The sequence below is a fragment of the Camelina sativa genome, chromosome 14 (genome assembly GCF_030686135.1).
Source record: "Camelina sativa cultivar CO46 ecotype springtype chromosome 14, ASM3068613v1".
NCBI classification, from domain to species: Eukaryota; Viridiplantae; Streptophyta; class Magnoliopsida; order Brassicales; family Brassicaceae; genus Camelina; species Camelina sativa.
In genome coordinates this window covers 28,110,560-28,128,665 of record NC_141893.1, presented here as the reverse complement: position 1 = coordinate 28,128,665, position 18,106 = coordinate 28,110,560, and the positions used below count along the sequence as shown (strand labels likewise).

The following is an 18,106-nucleotide window of genomic DNA, read 5'->3' as shown; positions in this document are numbered from 1 at the left end:
GAGAAAAAAAATGTTCAGAGCTCTGATACCGTGAACAAATCGATAAAAAATGTTCAAAGAAGTTTGTGATGTCTTATTCACAATGACGATTACAAAGATATATAGCTAGAAGCGTATATTTACTTTCCTAAAGAGTTACAAAGAGGATGAATTATAGTTAATATACATGATGATGATTGATTTGGGATTGATATCCCATTATTGTTATTCTGTTTAGTAAGTTGTAACATAACAAATCAGGCTGATGATATCTACCTCCTTTTGGAATATACTGCCTTCTCAAATGCGACAAGTCTCGACATGTTTTGCTTAAATCGACGATTTTCTAGATTACTCTGACGTTTTTTGCTGTTGCCTTGTGCAAGTTCCTTGATTTGGACAGAACTTGGAACATAAGAGCACACATGTGGCAAACAATTATATTCAACATGTTCTCCAAGATCCAGTTCTCTAAAGTATCCAGCCTCTCCGATGATGTTAATTGTTCTAAGACTTTTATTAAACCCCATGGTGATTTTCTTCTCCTCGTCAATAACGAAACTCTCGTGTATTGCCCATGTGTTTATTCTCAAAAACAAGCTCCACGACACCATTTCGTCTTCAAGCTTAGTTGTAGTCCATATCTCAAATCCATATACATGTGTCTCGTGGCGCTGAATTAAAGCTGCAAGCTTCTCTTCTTTAACACAAGATAAGATCATATATGCATGATCGCTAACGCTAAACGGCAGAGGCAGAAGCGGTCCAAATCTCTCTCTTGTAAAATCAAAACAGATCAAGTACTTGTTGTAGTCGTTTTTCCTTTTCTCAGCAGCCCAATATGTGTTTCCCTTGAGAGAAATGCCACTATTCTTGTAAGGTATAAACCAGTGTGGAGTGACATCAAGAGTTGTCCATAAATCAGAGTCAAAATCGTAGATTTCATACCAAAAAAATTGGTGTACGTATTGATACCTATGATAATCTATAAATCTCAAGAATTTGTGGCTGCGACATGATTTCTTACTCACGTATCCGAGAGAGTAATTAAACCTATCCGTACCATACTTGTCCTTTCGATGAGTATATCGGGGTTTGATCCACCTTGTTTGCCCCAAATACGGATTCCAAACCACAAACCTAGTAACTGTAGTTACGTTCAAGATGCACAACAGTAAACCCTCACAGTAAAAGACTTGAGATATCTCGACTTGACGCTCAGACATAAGTTTACCTCTAGGCTCTGTATATGGTCGTTTCTGACCACCACGCTCGTTAAATAAAGTTGGTTATTAATCAACGTGATCATTGTAGACTCCCCTTCTCTTGTTGTTGCTTTACTAATGTGCAATTTCGTAAAGCTCTCACTTCTTAAAAGAGTTCCCCACTTTTTGCAAGTTAATCTCAGTGTTCTCATAGATTTCAAGGGAACCCTAGACAGAATCTCTTCTATCAAATCCCTTGGAAGATTAGAGATCATCGTCGTCATTGTTTCAAAATGTCACTAGGATTTTTTTTTTGTTGTAATTTAAGGGATAGATAGAAGTAAATATATCGAAGACACAAACCACTTAACAAAGGTAGGCCAATGGTGGGCTTGAGCTGAATTTCTCGTGGATACAAGTGTCAACCGCCGACAAAAAAGTGTTCAATTAAAATTTATCAATATTTTTATTTTTTTTTGTAATGTAACACCATCAATATACTTATAAACATTATTTTCTATAGATATTTATCAAGAGAATTTGGAGGACTTATTTATTTCTCAGATTCTTTTACATAATATTTAAATTTAAAAATATATCTTCATGTTTGATCCTTTTTTTTCTGTACATGTTAATTTTTCATTTTTTTTTTAGATTTATTAGATTTGATATTATTTAATAAGGTTAAAATTTTAATCTTAGCATGTAATGAAGAAAATAAAAAAATGAATCCCATCTAATTTTGAATAACAAATTCCTTATTTTTCTGATTTTAGTATCTTCAATTCTATATTAATACTCTTGAAGTACATTTGGCAATCTAACCTTTTTGTAGTTATATTTAATTACATGAAAAGTTTGTGGAAAAAAAAGTTTCCAAATTTTATCTAATTTCCAGAAATCTTTGTACCTAATTCAAACATAAATATATGATTCTCCTTTCACTTTTATTTGATCTTATATTTATTATTTTGAATTATTATATAATATATTTAATTAATAAATTTTGTAATTTTTTCTGCATAAGATATGTGATTTACTTTTTTTTTTAAACGGACATATAGTACTCCGTCGATGAATAAAGAAAATATTTACTCAATGTCCCACATCGCATGAAAAATAGAACAATGGTTACACAAATGGTTCAAAAAACGAATGAGTAAGGAGCTTAATTTATCAAGCATTCAAATTTACAAATTTTACTTGATTTACTCCGGTTTTTTATTTTTTAAAGAATTTAAACTTTTTAAAATTAAATTATTATTAATTCGGTGCTACGAGCGTAAAATATTATTTTATTATTTTGTTAACACTATGGTAAACGAGACTAAGATATAAACTCTTCTGTTTTTTGTATAGTGATCATCTTATTGTAAATTGTTTAGCTCTAAGTTTTGTTGTTGCTGAATCAAAAGTAATGTTTAGTTTTTGTCAATTGGTCTCATGCGTAGTTTAGTTTCTCAAAATTGTATTTCTGATTTGATTGATGAACTATCATCCTGTGGGCAAGAGAGTATAGTTTACTGTAGATTATCTAACCTGGTTTAGATTAGCTCTGCTCACTGATTCCTTTAGATTGTGATGTCTGAAGTGAATCCATATGGGTTTGAAGTAACTGTTTCAGTCTAGACTCTACTTGTTGGCTACTCTCTGTTCTGAGTGTATGTAAGTATTGAATGTTCTAATGTACAATGAAAAATGCAGGTGATCTACTGCACGAGCTTGAACTGGAGTGCGGATGGAAACACTTAATTTGTTCAGTGGCTACTGAGGGAATTATCAGGGTTTGGGTTATTAGAGAGATTAGAAGTTTCTTCTTTAATCTCTCCAATTTTTCCATCTGACTCTAAAGTCTTCTCTTCTGGATTAGAGTTTTGAGGATTTATTTTTTGTTCTATCTATTTTCGGAATTCACAAACGTGATATTTGATCCAAAGTTCTGTTTCATATTTGTTTTTTTACTCACTTACGCGTACACCGCATAGAAACTGATTTGAAGTAGGTTACTCTCTCAAGCTGACTTTAGTTTGATGAAGAACAACTGTAAAACGACGAGTATTTCGTCTTAAGAATCTAAAACAACAAGGAGTTTTTTACAAGTGACTACATCTCAATAACAATGCCATTATGGGCCATGCATATTAGAGAGTTTGTCTCCAAGACATGGAGAAGGAGAACATATAATGGAAACATAAGATTACTGAAAATATTGGGTCGTTTAGCTTTGCGTGATTTACCTGTCTCAGTGAAAGCGCAGCAAAAAATTAGATAAGAAAAACTTATATTACACAAAATTAGGCTTTCTAAATTGAGAAATGAAATATATAGACTCGTTTGTTATTCTGTCTTGTAACATAATAAATTAGGCTCATCTATCTCGCCATCTCCAATGGTCCTCTATTTTTACCTCTATAATAGAGGAACTTTATAATAGAGGTGAGTTTAGAGGATGTTTACTCCAATGGTCCTCTATTTTCACCTCTAAAATAGAGATTACTATTTTTTTCCTCTATTTATAGAGGAATCCTATTTTTTTTTTACAAAGGTTCCTCTATAAATAGAGGAAAAAATAGCAATCTCTATTTTAGAGGTGAGAATAGAGGACCATTGGAGTAAAACTCACCTCTATTATAGAGGTCCTCTATTATAGAGAAAAAAATAGGGAAAACCATTGGAGATGGTCTTAGATAACTAGTACTTCCTTCCCAAAAGCGGCAAGTCTCAACATGTTTTGATCAAATCGACGTGTTTCTAATTCGCTTTGACGTCTTTTGCTATTGCCTTGTGCAGGTTCCTTGATTTGGACCGAACTTGGAACATAAGAGCACACATATGGCCAACAGTTAGGTTCGGCATGTTCTCCAAGATCAAATACTCTGAAGAAGTATCCAGCCTCTCCAATGATGTTAAATGTTTTGGGGTTGTGCTTAAACCCCATAGCGACTTTCTTTTTTTTTTTTTTTTTTTTTTTTCCATAGCGACTTTCTTCTCCTCGTCAATGACGAAATTATCCTGTATAATTGTCGCCGTATTTATTCTCAAGAACTTGCTCCACGACACCATTTTCGACGTAAAGCTTAGCTGTAATCCATATCTCAAGTTCATATCCACATGTCTCGTAGCGCTGAAATAAAGCCGCAAGCTTCTTTTCTCTAACACAAGATATTTTCATATAGATATACAGGATCTCTAACATGATCCCTAACGCTAATCGGCGGAGACAGAAGCGGTCTAAAACTCTCTTTTGTAAAATCAAAACAGATCAAGTGATTGCCGTAACCGTCTTTCCTTTTCACAGCAACCCTGTATGTGTTTCCCTTAAGGCAAACGCCATCACTATTATTAGGTATAAACCACCCTCACAGTGAAAGACTTGAGATATCTTGACTTGACCCTCACACGTAAGTTTACCTTTAGGCTGTATATATGAATCAACGTCTTTGTCAACAACGACACTCGTTAAATAAAGTTTGTAATCAATCAGCGTAATTATCGTAGACTCCCCTTCTCTTGTTGCTTTACCAATGTGCATCTTCCTAAAGCTCTCACTCCTTAGAAGGCACCTACCAACAAAATGAATGATTTGCTTAATATATTTCATAAAATATTCACATACATCTAAATCTATATTTATAACGTTAGGACCGACACCTTTTTCAGCAACCCCATTTTTATTCTCAGCATGTGGGTCACTCTATCTAATAACCAGTTTGTTATGTCGGAGAAGTTTTTAAAGCTTATTTATCGTACCCTACAAATCTCCATGTAATAGAAGTTCACTTTAATGACATAGGTAATTAAATCAAAAATATAAGTTTATTTTTAAGACATAGATGACCTAATCAATTCTTTTAAACTTCTGTGCATACACTATCATAATTCGTGAAACCAAACTGTTACAATATTTATGAATTAATATGATTACAAAGGATTTGCTGTGACACAATTGGTTCTAATCAAATTATATGGTTTAAAAATATGGTTTTCAAATCTGGGATAAAAGCCTTGTAGCGTGACAAAATAATGTATAATGTATAATGGATAATGTATAATGTATAATGGTTTAGAAAGGGTATAATGTATAATGTTGTCTCATACCTTCCAATTCTAAAAAAACGCCTACCAACAAATTGAATGCTTGGCTAATATATTCCTTAAAATATTCAACACTACAACATAGTGTTTTGACTCATGTCTTCCGTTTTAAATAAGACACTTAACAACAAAGTAATTGCGTAGCTAATATAACCACAAAAATATTTACATATATCTATATATATATATATATATATATTATAAAATCATATAGTAACGAAAGATCTTCTGTAGTACATTTTTTTGTCAACAAAAAAATATTTCAATTGAGCTAATTGTGTTGTAAATTGTTTACATACAAAACATAATGCAGAAAATTACACGCTTAATGCGCCAAAAAATCTACATTTACATTTGCATTTCTAGAGATAAATGATAAAGAGAAAGGTGCAAATTCCTCCTTTAACACATTTGTTAAAATCAAAACCTATGTTTAATATATATAGCTTTGCTTTCCGTGTCCAACGGTCGGAAGAAGAAACAAAATTTGGAGTATTTTTGTTAATTTAAAATATATGTTTTATAAATATACTTTTGCTTTTCTTCTCATGTCTTTGGGTCTTAATAAGGCGACTATCAACAAAGTGAATGTTTTGCTAATATATTCCTTTAAAAATTAACTCTTATCTAAACATATATTTTTTTAATTCATATCATAATAAAAACTCCACTGTAGCACATTAGTTATAATCCTTATCTATGTTTCATTTACATGGCTTTGAATTCCGGGTTCAAAGCCGGACACCAGAAATTATTATTATTATTTTTTACTTAAAATAAGCATGTCTCTTATAATTCTAAGAATGTATCTAAAATAAAGTGAATGATTTGTTTAATATATCTCTTAAAATATTCAAATATATATATATATATATATATATAATTGTAATGCTACGACTGCCACCTTTCTTAGTGACCACACTTGTGGGATCACTCTATCCGATGCCCAGTTTGCTACGTCGAATTAAAGACTTGTTTACCGATCCTACAAATCTCCATGTGATATTTCCCTGTGTTTTGTCTTCATCTCAGTCATACGATTTCGACAATCACTTCTTGAAAGGTCACCCATCTTAAAATTTTCACAGCTCTAGCACGCTTAACTGTGGAGTTCTCTCGAGATGGTTGACCAAAAATATAGGTTCACTTTAGGGACGTAGGTGACCATATCAATTATTTCAAACATCTATGTATGCACCATATCAATTATTTCAAACATCTCTGTATGCACCACCATATTTCCTGAAACTAAGCTGTTACAATATTTATGAATTAGTATGATTAGATAAGATATGTTGTAACATATTGGTTCTAATGAAATTTTATGGTTTAGAAATATGGTTTTCAAATCTGAGTTTCAATTCCGGTAGGAAAAAGAAATTTTTTAAATTTTTTCTTAATTAAAACGCTATAATGTATCATGTTGTCTTTTGCCTTCTGATTCTAAAAAAACACCTAGCAGCATATAAAATGGACAATTTGAACCCTCTTAAAGTGTCTATATCAGCAACTAAAAAACGCTTCGAAGAAGCCACCTCAGCTAATTTAGAATTCCTCTTTTCCTTATCATTTTGTTATAAATTTTCCCAAAAATATGAATAATCATACATACAAATAGACACTTTGGACGAAAAATAAAATAAAAATATACCTAACTTCTTCACATATCACCTGTGAAGATTCTTTCTTCAAAACGTTTTGTCCTCGCCTTCTTTTCTCTGTTATAGTATTCGCCCAGATTGAAATCTACAAATCTTACCATATCACACATCTCTCTCAAATCCGGCTGAGTTTGTATCCAAGGTTGAGGATTCAAAGATCGAATAATTCAGTTTTTTTTGTAGAATTCGAAATCAGGTTCGATTGGTATTACTATTGTTTGCATCAAATGAGAGCAGGAAACGTTTTGTTAAGATGTTACCAAATTTGAGATCTGACGACAAGAAAACTGTGTATAAAAATAGAAAGGCCTTTACCATCATGAAGCCTTGATGAACAGGAAACGAGAGATCGACATGGTAAGGTAACTTTGTTTTGTTGCGTTGTGATTGGCATTGGCAGAAACTTTGTTACTTGCTTCGTATGTTTAGCACTAATGTAAACAATATACAAATGATATCAGTCTGGTCGATGGGGTTCCAACAATCGCGGTCCCTGATGCGGTGCTTCAGGACTCTGTGTGCCTCTTTGGGATGATTTTTTGGTTGGTCGGTTTGCCTCGACGGCTCCTCATGTTGCTAAGATTCATGTCATTGTTAACAAGATTTGGCCGCTTGGCAACAAGACACTTCGTATTGATGTCTATGAGAACTTTGCTACTTCGGTTCGTTTACGTATTCGGGACGAGGCTACACGGCTTCGTGTTTTACGGCGAGGAATGTGGAATATTGCGGGTGTTCCGATGATGCTGACTAATTGGTCTCCTCTCCCAGAAGATGATCAGCCAGTGATAACATCAATGCCCCTATGTGTAACTTTAAAGAACGTTCTTCATTCTCTGTTTTCCTGGGAGGGTCTTGGTTTCTTGACTAGCCCGATAGGTAATCCTATTCGACTTCATCCTGATACGGAGCTCTGTAGTAAGTTTGATGAGGCCAAGGTTTTTGTGGAGGTCAATTTAACGAACTCCTTGCCCAGTTCGTTTCGCTTTAAGCTAAACACAAAGGAGGATGTCACTATTGAGTTTCAGTATCCGTGGCTCCCTCCCCGTTGTTCTCGTTGTCAAAAGTGGGGGCATTCAGGTGAGGGTTGTGTGACAGCTCCCATGTCTCCGAAACAAACGTTAGTTACTGACGTGGAGGAGGGTGAGATTGTTGCTCACACGAAGGCCCAAAAGACTGTTGTTTCTCCTCCCATTCAGGATACTGTTAAACCTGCGGGTTCTACTTCTCCTCTTTCAGCTCCTATTAGCGTCTCATCTCAAAAGGTTGACGAGGATCAAACTGGTTGGTCTGTTGTCTCCCCTGGGAAAGGTTGTAAGAGTGCTGAGAAAGCTGTTATTCCGCCTGCGGCTGGTCATGACACCATGTTGGCGTCTCGGTTCTCTGTTCTTGGTGATGCAGGGGAGGGCTCTAAGGAAACTGCAGAGTCTGAGGAGATCCCTAACTCTATTTCTTCGTCGGTTCCCATTGTGGAGACTGTGAAGGGTAGCAGTGTCGGTGCAAAACAGAGTTCAGAGTGGCACTGTCCGCGCCTCTCTCCCACGTCAGTCAAAGCTCTTAACTAAATCATCTTCGGAGTCTCTCTCTCAGCAGACTAGGGGTGGTCCCCCTGTCATCTCAAGTAGAAAGAACTCCAAGAAGCGTCATTAATGTCCGGTTTTTTCTGGAACATGCGAGGTTTCAACAAATCTAAAAAACATTCTTTTGTTTGTGATTGGGTGCAAGCTGAATCTTTAGGTCATCTCCAACCCATATCTCCATTTTTTCTTCAAAATGGAGTAACTCTATTTTGGAGTAGGGTTTTACTCCAACCCTACTTCATTTTGGAGTAAAAAATAGAGATCTCCAAATTGTAGTGTAAAATAAAAATAGATGTCTCCAAATATAGAGAAAAAAAATGGAGATCTCTATTTTAGAGATGAAAATGGAGATGGGTTGGAGCAAAATTGACTCTAAACTCCATTATGAAGATGAAAATAGAGATGGGTTGGAGTTGGTCTTACAGTTTGGATGCTTACTGGAAACGCGTGTCCAGGAAAATAAGGCCTCTCGAATCATTTCTTCAGTGTTTAGGGGTTGGTCTTCTATCACAAATTATGAATTCAGTCGTCTTGGGAGAATTTGGGTGGTTTGGAAGGAGGATGTGCGAGTTACTCCAGTTTTTAAGAGTGGACAGGTAGTTACTTGTTCTATTCTCATGCCGGGGGATACTCTTGAGTTTTTTTGTTTCTTTTGTCTATGCATCGAACCATACTGATGAAAGAAAGGAGTTGTGGTCCGATCTTATGTGTCACTATGACTCTCCATTGTTTGCCAGTAAACCTTGGTTAGTTGTCAGTGATTTTAATGAAACTCTTGATAGTGAGGAGCATTCTAATTTTGAAGATTCCCCTGTTGTCATGAGTGGTATGAGGAATTTTCAAGACGTGGTTCGGCATTGTGCTTTATCGGACATGACTTATCATGGTCCTCTGTTTACCTGGGGTAACAAGAGGGATGTTGGTTCTGTCTGTAAAAAATTGGAGAGAGTTTTGGTCAGTGAGGCTTGGAGTCGCAATTTTGCTAATGCTTATGGTGTGTTTGACTTAGGCGGTGTTTCTGATCACCTTCGTTGTAGGTTTACTTTGGGAACTCAAATCATGAAACCAAGAGGGCCATTCAAGTTCTCTAATGTTCTTCTGTATTTACCGGAGTTTCAGTCCACAGTGCAATCCTTTTGGGATAATACTGACAGTCTTTTCCATTCCACCTCTGCAATGTTCCGTTTTGCTAAAAAGCTTAAGGCTCTCAAACCTTTGTTGCGTTCATTGGGTCAGCAGAAACTTAGTAAGCTCACGGAGCAAGTGGAGGAGACTCATAAGGTTCTTTGTGATTGTCTAACCGCCACTCTCTCCAACCCAACATCGGTATCTTTGGCGGCTGAAGCTGAGGCTTTCCAGCGTTGGGATCGTGTTTCTGATCTTGAGGAGAATTTTTTACATCAACGCTCCAAGCTTCATTGGATGTTAGTTGGTGACAAAAACAACAAATATTTTCACTCTGCTGCGAAGTCTATACAGGATTTAAATGCAATAAGGGAGATCACCTGTTCTGATGGATCGGTTGCTAAATCTCAGTCTGAGATTAAATAAGAGGCGGTGAGAATTTTTTAGGATTTTCTCACACATACACCGTCTGATTTTGTCGGTCTGAGTGTTGCTCAGCTGGAGCAGTTGGTTCCATTTCGTTGTTCTAATACTGATAACATTGGTTTGTTGCGGATGGTTTGATGTTCATATATTTTACCCTGTTTTCCCTTAATATATTCACATCTTTTGCTATCCATTTTGACCATTATTGTATAGCTTTAGGACTGTTCTTGCTTTAGAGTTTAGTTGCATTGCATTTGTATCTTTTCATGCATAAACAGGTGATTTTGGAGCTTAAGGAGCATGGAAGCAATGCTGAGGAGAAGTGAAGCAATCATGAGGAGAAAGCAAGAGAGTTAAGGCTGGAGAACCAAGGTCCGGAGTCCAACTCGACTGCCCACTCGACCAGGCACTCGACCGTGTGCTGAGAGTGACTCGACCGAGTGGAAGGAGCACAAGAAAACCCAACTCGAGCACCGGGTCGAGTTGGCCGAGCCGCCTAGCTATTTTGTCTTTTAGCATTTTTAGGGCTTCCACTACTTTTTCTATTTAAAGGCCTTGTACCAGCAGTTACAAAAGAGTCCAGCTTTTTAGAGAGTCAAAAATCTAGTTTTTAACTTTTTGGGAATTATTCCTTTTGCACTTTTATTTTTAGATCTTGTACCTCCTTGAAGGAGAAAAACAAAGAATTCTTGGATTTTGTTGGTTCCATAACTTTCAAGATATTAAGAATTCGTGTTTGATTCCTTCTTCAATATTGTAGATCTTTGCTTTATCTATCTAAGCATGCAAGTTTCATTATTTTCTGGGTTTATTACTTTGATGTTCATCATGTGTTCTTGTGAGTAGTTGCTTAGGATATTGAGGATGGGTTAGGCTGGGTTGTGTTTGAGGTTTGTTTGATTTGGTCAAGCTTGATTGTTGTAGATCTATTTTAGGCTAGATGTTCTTAATGTTGGTCCTAAAACTGAGAGGGTAGGATCTGATCTCAAGCATCTTAGCATCATACCAATGTCTAAGGAGCATAGATAAGGCTAGATCTAGAGACTATCATTAGGCTTGCTAAGAGATTAGAAGTCTTGTTTGATTTTTGTCATATTGCTTAATGCCTGCTTGTGTAGATTTTTTACTTTGTGAGAACAAGTTTAGAGATGCATGAGTTTGATTGTTTCTTACCATGAGAGTGGATTAAACATGTCTTAGAAATATATGTCTAGAGATTAGCTCAAGTTGTTTGAGATTTGTTGACCAAGTTAGATGACCTCAATCATTAGTCCAGCCCATGAATCCCTCCTCAAGACCTTCCTTGTTTATTGATTTCCTAGTTTAAATCTTGTTGTTTGATCGTTGTTTGATTTGCTTTTGTATTGCTCTGTTTTTCTTGCATTGCTCTTTTTCCGGATTTGTCCAGCTCGACCCTGCACTCGATCTACACTTGATCGAGTGCTTGCTCGAGTTCATCCCCAGAACTTTCGTTTATGCTTTGTAGTTGTCCTGTTTTATCTCTTGTCTCATTCTAGTTGCATTTCTGTTGCATTTACTTAGTGTCTTGTTCATTACTTGCCTTGCATTAGTTCATTACCATAGTTTCTATTACTGTTCTAGCTTCATAACTGTTATAATCATTCTGTTTCATTTACATTTAGCACCTAGTTCTAGTAGCTTTTACATTCTGCATTTTACATTTCATCATAGGATTGTTAGTGACAAACATCCTTAATATTTGGCTTGACTTAGACATATATGCACATCCCTGATTGCTTGCAAACACTCAGATTGGATTGACACCTCTTATACTACAACTGCATAAGGGGAATTGAAACACCTTGCCTTCACCATTGTTCATCATCATATCATTCATTCACATTCCATACATTCATCATCCACCACCAGAAAAATACTTGTTTCAATTTGGCGTTGTTGCCCATTTGAGTGTTTATTTGTGACAATTAGGATCAATAGAAGTCTAAGATTAAGTTCCTTTATCCCCTTGTTCGCTACTGATCTCGATTCTTCTACTGCTTGTTTGTGATTGAGTTTCAGGTACCAACTCGACCTCCAACTCGACCGAGTGAGTGCTCGAGTTCGTGATCGAGTCAGAAGCCGGATACAAATAGACCTCACCTCCCAGTCGACTCGACCATCCACTCGAGCCTGCGCTCGACCGAGTGCCTGTCTGAGTCTGTACTCGAGTCTATTGATGCAAACAAGATCCAAGGGTCATCACAATCTTCAGAGACTCCTTGATCACATCAACCGACCACCAAGGGACCTGAGACAGCAGAAACCAAGAATCAATCAGGAACAAGAACAACAAGTGCTAATGGAGCAACAAGATCAACAAGCTCCAAGGGCAAGGAACATTGGTGCTGGGGATGCACCTAACACACACAACCAAAGAGCTGGTATTGTGCCTCCTGCAGTTGCCAATAATAATTATGAAATCAAGAGTGGATTGATCTCCATGATACAAGCCAACAAATTTCATGGGTTGCCAATGGAGGATCCTCTAGATCACCTTGATGAGTTTGACAGGATATGTGGACTCACAAAAATCAATGGAGTGAGTGAAGATGGCTTCAAGTTAAGGTTATTCCCATTTTCCCTTGGAGACAAAACTCATCTCTGGGAGAAGACTCTTCCTACTGGAGCAATAACCACATGGGATGCATGCAAGAAAGCTTTTCTGGCCAAGTTCTTCTCCAATGCAAGGACTGCTAGGTTGAGGAATGAAATTTCTGGGTTTGCTCAAAGGAATAATGAGAGCTTTTGTGAAGCTTGGGAGAGGTTTAAAGGATTCCTGACTCAGTGTCCTCACCATGGCTTCAGCAATGAGTCCCTTCTAAGCACTTTGTATAGAGGGGTGCTTCCCAAAATAAGAATGCTTCTTGATACAACTTCAAATGGCAACTTCCTCAACAAGAATGTGGAAGAAGGATGGGAATTGGTTGAGAACCTTGCTCAGTCTGATGGAAATTATAATGAGGACTATGACAGAACAATAAGGTCCACATCTACTGATCAAGAGGACATGTACAAGAAGGATTTGAAGATGGTCAATGAGAAGCTTGACAAGATCCTACTAAGCCAATCACAGACAATCCACTTCATTGGTGAAGAAGAAGCTCCAGTTCAAGAAGGAGATAGGGAGTTTGCTGAGTTGTGCTACATGCAAAACCAGGGAGGATTCAAAGGTTACAACCAAGGAGGATTCAAGAATAACAATCTCTCTTATAGGAGTAATAATGTGGCTAACCCACAAGATCAAATCTACCCCCCATCAACAGCCTCAACAACCTCAACAGCAACAAAACTATATACCCAAGCAGCAACATCAGGTGTTCCAGCCCCAATTGTGTCCCCCACCAGGGTTTCAGACTAACCAAGGCCAGGAACAAGACCTAAGAGCAATGATACAACATCTGTTGATTGGGCAAACCAATGGAAAGATTGAGGAAGCCAAACAGTTTGCTGAGTTGAATCAAAGGTTAACATCACAGTATAATGATCTCAATATGAAGTTTGACGGTCTGAACTCAAGAGTGAAGTATATGGAGAGCAATATAGCATCTACTTCAGCTCCAAAGCCCACCCAACTCCCTGGTAAAGCAGTTCAAAACCCAAGGGAGTTTACTGCCAAAGCCGTTCATATCTTTGAAAAAGAAGTCACTGAGGACAGTGAAGTTCAAGTTGGGGAGGATTGGTCATTTCTTGAAGCTCAGAGTGAAGTTTGTGCAAAGCATACTGAATCCGGTATTGCACTCGACCAGGTGCTCGAGCAAGCACTCGACCGAGTGAGTGTTCGAGTGGTCGATCGAGCTGAAGAGTCAGAAGCTGTCAAGCATGCTAAGTACATCCCTCCTGTTTACAAGCCTCCACTACCATTCCCAGGGCGTTTCAAGGCACAGAAGCTTAAGGAACTAAGGGAGATCATTGAGAAAAAAGAAATGATGGCTTTGCAACAAGAGGAATTGCAAGCTTTGAAGAAAGAGGTTGTGATTGAGAAACAAGAAGAAGTGATGGCCATACAAGAGATCATCATGATTAATGAAACAAAAACCATGGATAAAATAGATATCATTAAATTCAAAAGAGAAGAACAAAGGAGTTTAGAAAAGCTTATCTCAACAGAGCTGAGTTCTTGTCTCTCCCAAAAGGCTCTCAGGGTCTCTCTCTCAAAAGGTGGCAGAAAATAAAACTTGGGTCTAAACAATGACCATAAAAATCCTATATATATTCCTAAAACACGAATGGGGACTAATGATGCAAATATGGAAACTTTGGGGCAGTTTTGTAAATCTACAAAACTTGTGGGAAAACTTCCGGTTTGTCTTGTGGCTCTGCATCGATCGACACTATGGCTGCATCGACCGATGCTTACTCTTGAACTGGTCTCCCAACTTCGCAGCTTCAGCCTCAATGCTTGATTATACTCCAAATCCTCCTATTTAGCTCCATTATGCTCCCATCCATGCTAAATCCTATAAAGACTCAAAAGACTCTAAAAATACCAAAAAGACTCTATAAATAAGACTTATATCATGGCTAAAAACACCTAAAAACCATGATATATCAACTTCCTCCGACTTAGCCTTTGCTTGTCCTCAAGCAAAACATAAACTTAGACCTGTGAAAGAGGTTTGAAAACGCAGGAACTCATTTTTTTTAAAGTAATGCCATGATCATCCAAACCATAATCCATATGCTTAGCAGATAAATCCAAATCGAACAACCATGTACTTCTCTGTTGGCATTCATAGCCTCCCAAATTCAAACCAAATTCCACTATTTCCTCCATTAAGCCTTCATCGGTGGGACTCATCAATTTGATTAATGTCAAGAACCTTCTAGACTCATTCCCGTACAATACCATAAAAAGCAAGATATAACTTTAACACTTGTGGTACTCTTTCTCCCCCCCCAGACTTATTCTATTTTATCTTCCTTAGAGCTTCGATTTGTTTTTTTTTTTTTTTTACTATCTTTTTTTTTCTCAAAGTTGTAGGCGAATAATGGAGTCATTGGTAATTTACCTATCCCTCACTTCCAAGCTTTGTGTGATCATTTGACTCAAGAGTAGAATAATGAGATCACAGGTAATTTACCTACCTCTCTAAACTAATCAAAATCATATAATCTTTTATTCTCTTTTTTTTTTTTACAAAGCTCTCAGGAAAAATATTTCAAACTTTAAATAAGGGAGAGGAGTACCATTTTTTTCTTTTCTGAAATCTTACTTGTCAGGTATGAACAAGGAGTCAAGTTTTATGTACATCAATATCCTTGATGAGGTAAAAAGAAAAATGCATTAATTACCTCAGGCTTTTGTGGATTCTGCTGAAAATTTGGACATCTCTGGTTTACTGGTCAGCCTTTGGATTTTTTATTAGTCGGATTTTGGACTCAATCTTTAGCATTAATCAACCAAGGCAGTACACTAAAAAGAAAAATCATAGTTCCCAACAAAAAATTTGACTCAATAAAACCATTTTTTTTTTCATTTTTTTCAAAAACAAAAATGTAGTTAGTAACTGCCTCCCCCAAACTTAAACAACACTGTCCCCAGTGTTATCAAGTAAGATATTGGCGAGGAAAAATAAACAAAAACGAATAAGTATTGAAATTGTGAACAAAATCGTGGTACCAAACCGGATGTTCTGTGTTGACCGATGCTGATGGTGTGTCGGTCGATGCACTCTGCAGATGCAGAGAGTTCGAACATTACTCCTGAGTTAGCTGCGGTTAATTTGTGTTTTTCTCATTCCTTGGATGTTAGCACTGCTAAGAATCACTTAAACACAAGATTAAACACAACATGATAGATAGAAGTTCATAATTCAATACAAATTCAAACTGACTCAAAGCAAAAATAAAAATGACTCAAAGTGGAAAAGAAAAACCTAAGAGTGGGTTGCCTCCCACTAAGCGCTTGTTTTCAGTCATTAGCTTGACTGTGTCGAATCTCAGGCATCTGGTGGATCGGAACAAGGCAATGAATGCTTCCGAGAAAATGTCCTCTTCATCCAAGGTGGTGTATAAGCTTTAGATGCATGAGATCTGCCAAGGATGTGAGGAACCGGACCAGGGCGGTATTGAGGTATGGGTGGCTGTCTTTTATGTCCTGCAAAATCATCAACAGAAGAAACAAGCGCTCTACGATAATCTCGTGGCTTGGTTAACTGCAAAACAGTTTTTGTACTTTTGAAATTCTTATTGACGATAGGAGAAGGTTTGGGTGAGGAAGATGTATACCTTGGCCTTACCTGTGGGTTCTTGGCTGTGGAATGGTGAGATTTCAGCTTGACAATTCTAGGACTTGCAGCTAAGGAATCAACTTGAGTATCTTCGATTTTGGACAAGTCCGAACTGTCTCTGGAAGGTGTGCATCGATCGATGTTGTGTTTGCAACTCGTGTCTCTTCAACGATTCTACAACTTTCCTCAGCTATCCGTGTTTCCATTACAAAAACGTCATCTACCAGCGACTTGCCATGGATCAGAACCTCATCATGGTCTCTAGTACTGATTAGATGATTTCCACTCCAATCTTCAAGTTTAACAGCTTGCTTACTCACTTTCTTAACAGTCTCCAACTCTTTGACATACCCAGCAGTAATGTCTCCATGAAGCTCAATGGTGGTTAGATAATCATCAGAAGCAATTTCCATAGAAAATGTCTGACCATCAATAGTGGGAACCCTTCTCATCTTGTCCATCTCAAAGTTCATAACCAAATCTTCTACATTCAAGGCTATGTGTCCCTTCTTAACATCAATGATGGCACCAACTGTAGCCAAGAAAGAGTGTCCTAAGATGAGAGGATCATTAGGCTCTTGGTCATATTAGAGCACCACAAAGTCAGTGGGAATTATGCAATCTCCAATCTTGATTAGAATATCTTCTAAGACACCTTCAGGAATCCTTCTGGATCAATCAGCTAAGATAAGAGAGATCTTAGTAGGCTTGAAATCTGTCATCCCAAGTCTCACAGCAACAGAATGGGGCATCAAGTTAATACTAGAACCGAGATCACAGAGTGAATGAGCAAACCTTTCTGTAGAGATAGAGCAATCAAGTACGAAACTTCCAGGATCTGGTAACTTCTCAGCAGTCCTGCACTGAATTACTGCATTCACTTCCTTAGAAACAACGACCTCCTACTTCTTATACTTTTTCCTCTGTGGAGTCTGCTTCAATAGAATCGAGCTGACATCCTTGGTTAGCAAAGCTCCTTCCTCAGGACTCAAACCATTAGTGACCATCCTCTTCACATACCGCTTAATACCAGGAGAAAACTTGACTGCATCAATCAAAAAGGCATCTCTATCATCACCTTATCCATCATAGCTTTGCATCTAGCCTCTTCAATCTCCTGTTTGGACCTCCTAGGCTTAGGAAAAGGAACCTTAGGCTTATAAGCTTGCTCTGAAGCAGATGGAACTTGAGGAGAAACCGGAGCTGGTCGTGGGGTGTGTCGATCGACAATGGTGGTGCATCGATCGACAATAGATATAGGTTGCATCGATCAATGCCGCTGTGCATCGGTCGATGCTTGTTCAACAGACGTATCTTCGTCTCCTCCCTTCACCAAAATCGCATTACAAACATGGTTGGGGTTCTCAGTTCCTCTAGAAAGAAGTTCCTCTTGTCTTTTAACAGACCCAGCAGTTTGAATCACTTGATTCTCCAGCTTCTTGACATGATTGTTTAAAGCATCAAACTTCCCAGTCAGCTCAGTGTATACAAAATCAATCTTCTCATTGAAGTCTACTGTTAATTTCTGTTGACCTTCCAAAATCTGTCCAATCATTGATTCCATCTTGCTCTCTGAATTGGATGGAGGGAGGGGTTGGCAAGAAGAAGATCTATAAGTCCTTGTAAAGTCTCTGTTCTGTTGTTGCTCTGGTAATCTGGCTTAGGAGTGTAGCCTGAAAAGTTCCCACTATAAGACCTGTTGCCTTGCTGATTGCCAAATTTATGTGCCTGATATCCAGCTCCATAGACAGGGCATGTTCTTGAACTTTGGTGGCCTAAAGCAT

General features: G+C 37.5%; 1 protein-coding gene, 1 non-coding gene and 1 pseudogene across 2 annotated transcripts; 1 reads left to right on the top strand and 2 right to left on the bottom strand.

The window, feature by feature from the left end:
- Positions 1 to 251: 251 nt before the first annotated feature.
- LOC104743962 (F-box/kelch-repeat protein At1g48625 pseudogene) lies at positions 252 to 1,468 on the bottom strand (annotated as a pseudogene).
- A 7,757-nt stretch (positions 1,469 to 9,225) lies between these two features.
- LOC147928723 (uncharacterized) lies at positions 9,226 to 10,071 on the top strand. Its single transcript, XM_087486243.1, has one exon. The coding sequence runs from the start codon at positions 9,226 to 9,228 to the stop codon at positions 10,069 to 10,071; it is 846 nt and encodes a 281-aa protein (XP_087342369.1).
- Positions 10,072 to 12,787: 2,716 nt separating this feature from the next.
- On the bottom strand, positions 12,788 to 12,894 carry LOC147928722 (small nucleolar RNA R71). The gene has a single exon (XR_015581040.1). It is a non-coding gene; the product is annotated as a small nucleolar RNA R71 (small nucleolar RNA).
- Between the last annotated feature and the right edge of the window lie 5,212 nt (positions 12,895 to 18,106).

What these genes read in the sequence shown, in the direction of transcription:
- LOC147928723 (XM_087486243.1), top strand. Translation starts at nt 9,226, where the DNA reads ATGTGTCACTATGACTCTCCATTGTTTGCCAGTAAACCTTGGTTAGTT.